This window comes from Alligator sinensis, unplaced genomic scaffold, assembly GCF_000455745.1.
Source record: "Alligator sinensis unplaced genomic scaffold, ASM45574v1 scaffold1273_1, whole genome shotgun sequence".
NCBI classification, from domain to species: Eukaryota; Metazoa; Chordata; order Crocodylia; family Alligatoridae; genus Alligator; species Alligator sinensis.
Genome location: NW_005842653.1, coordinates 103,713 through 111,132, shown reverse-complemented (window position 1 = coordinate 111,132; position 7,420 = coordinate 103,713). Strand labels below are relative to the sequence as shown.

Sequence of the window (7,420 nt, the reverse complement as noted above, 5' to 3'; positions counted from 1 at the left end):
AAAAGTCAATTAAATATTAATAAATTATAATTAAAGCAACTTCAATAGTACTTCCATAATGACCTGAAAGCCACAATATGATGCCTTCCATAAATGATTCTTTTTGTTTGTTGCATCACTGACTTTAAAAACTACCTTACTTCTGTTAAGAAGCAGAACGCTTGCAACTGCTTATCTCGTACTGCTACAATAAGCTGCTGCTTTCATAACGTCCTGCTGTAATGGACAGAAACAAGTGCTATTATTCTTTATCAGGATTTCTTGCCCAAGTGTAACCACATAGTACAGTTCTTCAGAATGGTGGCTTGTTTCAGAAGAAAAACTGTCTTGTTGGCAGGTATAACTTTAGTATTATGTACCCCAAAGGTTTACAGCACAATTTCCACTCATCAGTCTATGCTCGAAGAAGGCAAAGGCTAGGAGCAGTACACTAGACACACATACAGAAACACTAGATTTACATATACACTAGATTTCCTTCCATCTATAGGCAAAATATACAAAACTGATTTAAGACTCTTCGTCACAAGTTCTATTTAATAAAAATACCTTCCACGCGAGGACTGGATACACAGTAGGTGGAATGCAGTTTGTATGTACATACATCACTTATTTTTCAGCATGAAAAAGTCTCTCAAAAATGTTTTAAGAGATCTTTGTCTAAACAAGATACAAAAGTAAAAATAGCAAGAATTGAAAGAAAAGAAAAATTACTGTATTTCCACACCACCCCCCCGCCCCTGAGTCAATTATGTGCTCATCTTAATAGTTTCATGTTGCATTCATTGTTGCTATATTAATCTGATGGGATTCCTTACATATGGATTTTCACTTAAAACCTGGTAAATGGTAAAAATCTTACCATTAACCCATAACTTCCCACCACCCTCCCTCTGTGGTCCAACCCATAGGTGTGAATGCCAGCTTGCCATCTTAAACCCTCTGCAAAGAATCTGTTCTTTTCAGCTAAGGAGTTTCGTAAAGTCTCTTCTGACATCATTGGGCCCGAGAGGCACAACATGAAAGCTGCCTGATCTAACAATATCTGCTTTTGTGCTTTATACACCCCAGACTAGCACTAGCCCTAAAAGGGAATGCCCTATGTTGGCAGTGTTCAGCAAAATGGAATTGTAGCTGTAGTGGGGTCTTAGCCCTGGAAGGATTCTCCTCCCAGGCTTTTCTAGTCTGCTCTTTCTCCACCACCATACAGATAATAGCTTCAGACTCTCCTCTCAGGACAGATCCGCTTAGTCTAGAACTGGGGGTTGTCAACCCCCCACCACCAGGGGTACACCGATCCAAAAAGGTTGAAAACCCCTGCTCTAGAAGGCAGTTTGATGCCTAGGAGAATGGCAATAGGATTACTTTGACACTTAACATTTATTCACATAGTTAGCAGTTGATAGTTTAAGCTTCAATTCTGGCTGAATAGGAATGTACTGTGTATTTATATTTGTGTTCAGAGACCCCTAAGTTCTATCAGTACAGCAGTTAGCTAAATTCAGTGTGAGAATATAAAATTAGTTTCTAGTTTTCAGTTTTCCTTGAAGAAAATATAAGGGCAGAGTTGTTTTTATATCGCCTTGCCTGAGCATCAATGTGTTTTCTATTAATTTTTAAGTTTAATTGTAGTAGCCTCAGAAAGTTTATCTTAATGCATTTATTGCACCATTAACAGCATAGGTGTTATTTTTGCTTCTTTAGAATAGGAGTGTGTGTGTGTGTGTGTGTGTGTGTGTGTGTGTGTGTGTGTGTGTGTGTGTGTGTGTGTGTGTGTGTGAGTGAGAGACAGAGACACAAACTTGGGGCTTCTTTCCCCAGAGTACACCAATAACAGGAAACAGTAAGATGATACCAGTGTCAATTACAGGAATTAATAAGAACATTTATTGACTAGAATAGAAAACTTCAGGAAAACTGTTTAAAATTTGTCTTTGTAAGAGGAATGAAGCCTTCATAAGTGATTTAACACCCACCTTTCCAATTCAAACATGATAATATACATTTTTTCCAACACCCCACATGTCCTCCAGTTAAAAAAAAAAAGCATGCGGGGGGGAACTAGACTCTGTCCTAAATCAAATATATATGTAAGATACACAAAGAAGCAAAATGCAGAATTTTCTGAAGTTGAATTTGTTGCAAGGTCCCTGTTTCTCTTCAAAGCATGATACCTACAACTAGCTCTTCTCATTAACTGTTTTCTTCTCTCTCTACCCACTCCCTCCCCTGCTTGGAAATATAGATTATCTGAATTCCGATCATCTTCTCTACAGTTAAAAAATAGCATGTTAGATGGTTAGAGACTTATCCCTGCTGAAACTGTGTTCAAGGCTAACTGCTCAAACATAAAACATTGTTTATTCATTATACTTGATTTTGGTTTGTTATAATGGGTGGGATTTTTTTTAAATCTAGATACTTTTTAGAAGTTCAAAAAGCTACTTTTCAGTTACTACAGGCACACTAAGAACTGAGCAGAGGAAGTTAAAACATTTTCATTTAAAAATTTTAATTTTACTTTTATATTTAAGCTGGATGGCTCTTTATCTGTACAACTCTGTTCAGATGGTAACTAGCTTAAAACGTGTCAGGTGCTAGTGGATATAAATGCACTGAACAGGCTACTTGCTTGAAAGATGCATCAGGAATGGCAAATGAATGAAGCTATTTGTATTTTAGATTTGTTAGAAAATGGAGCTATGTCTTGTGATGACAATGGGCATAACAAATTGGATTCATGCCATTTGCTTATTCCCCCTCCTCCCCAACTAGTTCTGCATTGTCCATTTGCTTTATGTGTACTTTATAAATCAGACTAGTTTATGGTTTTAAAAAAAAATTAATACACAAAAAATCATCTTATATAGCACCACCTAATCTGTCTTGAATGTTTCCTCCCCCCACCTGTCTTAAATGTTTGCTCCTAGTTATAAAAAGTTGTCATGCAAATGTTATGACTAGTCAGACAAAATGCTCAACAAGGAGTTTATATTGGAGCTGATAAAGCACGTGAACTTTCCAGTAGTTGCTCCCGCTTTTCTTTTTGTTGCATTCAAGCTTGGTACAAGTTCCACTAAAGTAAATTAATTTCTTGCTTAAAAGGACAGGGAAAGAGCTGTCAGTACTATTTTACTTCCACTTTAAATCACATATTAGTGCTATATGATCAGAAGGATGTGAAACACTTGGCAAGGCCTGATGGGTAGTAACTTCTTCATGACTTGGCAATGGAATTACTTGTTCTACCTCTAGAGCATGTGCATCAATGAAAATGTAGTCCAGGCAGCCGTGAAACCCACCAACATAGTTTGTATATGCAGGTTCTCCACAAGCACTTTGTAGTTTGAAAGGGTGGGTTAAAGACATACTGCACTTTTCTTCTTCGCCATTAGAAACCCAATCTTCATGATTTTCATCAATATTGCCGCTGCTAACAAAACGATACAGTCCACTTGATGGGGTACTGTTAAAATCCCCACAGAATATGATTGGTATACCAGGATACAGCTCACATGCTATGTGCCTAATGTGAGATAAGGCTACAGCAGCTTGGATGAGACGAATGTTTCCACCTAAGAACATAAAGACACGTTACTTGTATACTTTGTTCAGTAGTTTCAAAGGATTTCTCTCTTAAGAAGCTAATTTAAGGCTTGCCTACACATGAAATCATTCAGGACAACCTTCAATAAATGTTATGACTAGGGCAAGACTTTTTAAGCCTGATCCGTGATTGAGGGGACTAGGAACATTTAAATACACCCTCTCCCTGTTTTCCTTTAAATGGGAATGAAGCTTGCTTGAGAAGAGGCTTCTTTCACACTTTCTCCATCAGTCCCCTGGCTCCAAATCACTCTGCTTCATAGCCATCCAAATGGCTCCTTTCCACCCCATGCCCTCTAGAAACATCTGGAGATCAGGGCACCTCTCCTGAGCCTGACACTTGACCCTTCTGCTTGGCTACCTACCCCACAATGCAACCTTACCAATTCCAATGAGGATGGGGATGCTATATTCTGTGACTCCAGCTACATTAACAAATCATGGTTTGAGTTCATCACGGGGGCACAGAAGAGAATTGGTGAGGTTTTATTCACCAAGGCGCCCCCGGGGGTTACAAGAAATAATGGCCACAAGCAAGCAGAGAGCAGATTTAGACTAGACATTAGGAAGAACTTCTTCACAGCTAGAGTGGTCAAGGTCTGGAATGGGCTCCCAAGGGAGATGGTGCTCTCCCCTACCCTGGGGGTCTTCAAGAGGAGGTTAGATAGGCATCTAGCTGGGGTCATCTAAACCCAGCACACTCTCCTGCCTATACAGGGGGTCGGACTCGATGATCTATTGAGGTCCCTTCCGACCCTAACATCTATGAAACTATGAGGGGCTTGCCTGTAAGAGCTGCATGCTAAACATGACCAGGCAGATTCTCACTATGACACAATCCCCTGTATGCTGGCACATTAGTTGTGCGTTCCTTCTGAGAAGAAACAAGCTACGAAAGCCCTTGCTTCCAATAATGAGAGTTGGAGAGACAGGATCAGGACTAGAAAAGTTTAGCTGACCTGATTATATAGTTATGGCTACAGTAGCAAAATTACCTGTTGGATGCCAGTACAAGTGAGTGTTGGCTACGCAAATCTTCCTGGAAGGCTCATTTGTAGACTGAAGAACTGAAACCTACATAAGACAATGAATGCTCTTATACAAAGTATTAAAATCAGAATAAAACTAGCAGACCTCCAAAAGATTTATGTAAAAACACAAGCCAAAGCATTTTAATGCAATTTAAAAAAATGAATCATCTGCAAGAGATCTTGTTACAGTGTTCTCCCCAACTCTTCATTTGTTTGTTCCTTTCCAGTCTTTTGTCCCGCCCCACCTTGCAAGAACAGTGGAGTCCTTTCTTTGCACTCTGAAAAAGCCAGTATTGCACTAGTCTGTATTTGAGAAGTTGATCCGAGCACTTATTAAAATAGTGTCACCCACAAGAGAAAGTTTACTAGTCACACTATCTCTAGATGAGTGGCTTTTTCAAGCCTTGTAAACAAGGCTTTCATTACCACAGTTACTAGAACACCAAACTAAGGTTTTGACTGTGGAAATACTTATACTTGCACTCAACTGGAAACAGAGGATGTGAAAAATAAGACCAAAGTTAAGAAGTAGGATTGCCACTTACTGTCTCTAGTACTGCTAAAACAGGCATAGGCAATTATTTCAGGTGGAGAGCCGCTTAACAAGTTTTGGTGAGCTGTCGAAGGCTGCATGGTAGCCCTGCCCCTTGACAGTTGCCCGACCCCCATCTTGGGACTGGAAGTCCCACCCCCTAACCCTTTCCCCTTGCCCCCTGGAAATACTCCTTTTGGGAGGAGGGGTTGCCATCTTAGAACCAGAAAAAAGCCACATCATACCCTAAAAGTCAAATACCTACTACAACATTTTAATTTTATTACAAAAAATATTTTTGTCATGATTTGGGTTTGCTGCGCACCTGAGCTCCTTGCTGCCACTGCCCCCCTAGGCTCAGGCTCTGTGCTCCTACCCAGATGCAGCTCAGACCCCGTTCCTGCCACTTCCCTACCTGCTACCTGGAGCAACTGGGAGGCAGGGGAAGTAGAGCAGGTCTCCGGGAGCTACAGCTGTGTGATGGCCAGGCCCTTCCACCCACAAGGGCGTGAACAAAGTGCAGTAGGATATGTTTGGGGGTTGTATGTGGGCACCTCGCTTCCACCCTCGTGGGCAGAAGGGCTGGGTGGGGTGCAATTCATTGCTGGGTGCTGTGAGCCAGATGAGAGGACCTGGCAGGTCAGATCTGACCTGTGAGCTATAATTTGCCCACCCCTGTGCTAAAAGGAGTGACAGACTGCCACCCGTCCCCTGTCCCAAACCATAATGTTTACTAGTTTGTCATTTTAATTTTAATTTAGGCTCATACCAGGCATTTTAGAAAGTGTGACCATCAAACATCCAGTCTTAACCTAATTTAGGTTAGAAGTTCACTTTAAGATGGTTTGAAGTCACAGTAAAGAAATTACATTGATGTGGATGTTTGATACAGGAAAAACATAACCCCGTCAATTTCAAGTCCTTATTCCAGAGCAGTAGGGGCCAAGCCAACCTTTCTGGCAGGTGTGACACAAATTTGCCCCACACTTTCTCCAAGTGCCACTCTGATCCCCTTCCTCTCCCTGATCTGCTGCTCTTTCTGTTCCCTGTCCCCTCCACAATCTGCGGTGTGCTCACCACATACAGAGGCTGCCTGTGCTATCAGGCCAGTCAGATGCAAGTAAATGGCAGAGACAGACTGTTAAACCCATCCCAGAACTTCAGCAAATGAAGTCAAAATGCATTTCGTGCTTTGAACAGCCAGCAGGCAGCCACATACACTGCACTGTGCAAAGTGCTCCCTCACAATCCACACCCTCACCAATCTGCTCCTGCACGTGCTCTTGTTGGCTCCTGCTCTGCCCTTCTGTCTTGCCCAGGAGCCACCTGCTGCCCTAATGAGAATCCTGCACTCCATAGTGGCCATGTTCCCACCTCAGCTGAACAGAGCCCTGCTTCCCAACACCCACAATGCCACTGCCAGGCTTGCCACCCTGTTCCAGGGGCTGACCTGGCTGCAGACACTACCTGCAGCACAGTGGACCTCTGCAGCACCTTCTCCTGCACCATGGGGTAGGTGGCCAGCTTGTCCTGCAGATCCTGGTGCAGCGGGTCCTCCTGCAGGGCCTGACTAAAGGTGAGGTCATGCTGGCTCAGCAGTTGGAGCTTGTCCTGGCGGTAGAAGGTGGCAAGGCCTTCGTGTTGCTTCTCCTTGATCTTGAAGAGCCCCTTGAGGCCGAAAGCCTCCAGGGCTGGCCCCAAGCTGTCTGTGAAGACGGCTTGGTCCACCTCCTGCAGGCACACGAGGTCAGCATGATAGCCAGCCAGCTCCTTGTGCAGTAGGCTCTGGCGGTAGTCGAGCTCCAGGGCGTAAGGAGCACAGTAGGGGAAGAGCACGGTGCGCGAGAACTCGGTCTGCGCGTAGGTGTCAGCCAGCACGTTGTAAGACACAGCGCGGAGGGTCCCAGTGGGCGCCAACCGCCGTGTGTACAGGTGTCGCGCATCAAAAGTGCAGGCGCCAGGCCCCGCCTCCACAGACCCCACGCTCTCAACCTCGCGGGGGACACCATAGCGCTGCAGCCCATCACAGGGCGTGCAGTGCAGCTTGAGGCGCTGCCCCACGTGAGCATTGCCGGGCACAAAGACCTGCTGGTCGCCGCCCTCGACGTCCACCCAGGCGGGCTGGGCCCCGTTGGCGCCGGGCGGCCGCTCGCAGAACCAGCGGAAGAGGCAGTGGTGAGGCGCAGCAAACTCAGTGGCCAGCTTGGGGCAGACGGGGAAGCCGGCCAGCAGTGAGTGCGGCAGGCGCAAC

General features: G+C 44.2%; 1 protein-coding gene across 1 annotated transcript in view; it reads right to left on the bottom strand.

Moving 5' to 3' along the window:
* Nucleotides 1-517: 517 nt before the first annotated feature.
* The window catches only part of PDE12 (phosphodiesterase 12), a 10,876-nt gene continuing 3,973 nt past the window's right edge, over nucleotides 518-7,420 (bottom strand). Inside the window, exons 2-4 of the mRNA XM_006033695.3 lie at nucleotides 6,637-7,419; nucleotides 4,602-4,680; nucleotides 518-3,575 (exon numbers count right to left, since the gene is read on the bottom strand). Coding sequence (XP_006033757.1) covers nucleotides 3,133-3,575; nucleotides 4,602-4,680; nucleotides 6,637-7,419 — 1,305 coding nt within the window. The 3' untranslated portion in view covers nucleotides 518-3,132. The remainder of the gene's footprint in view (nucleotides 3,576-4,601; nucleotides 4,681-6,636; nucleotide 7,420) is intronic.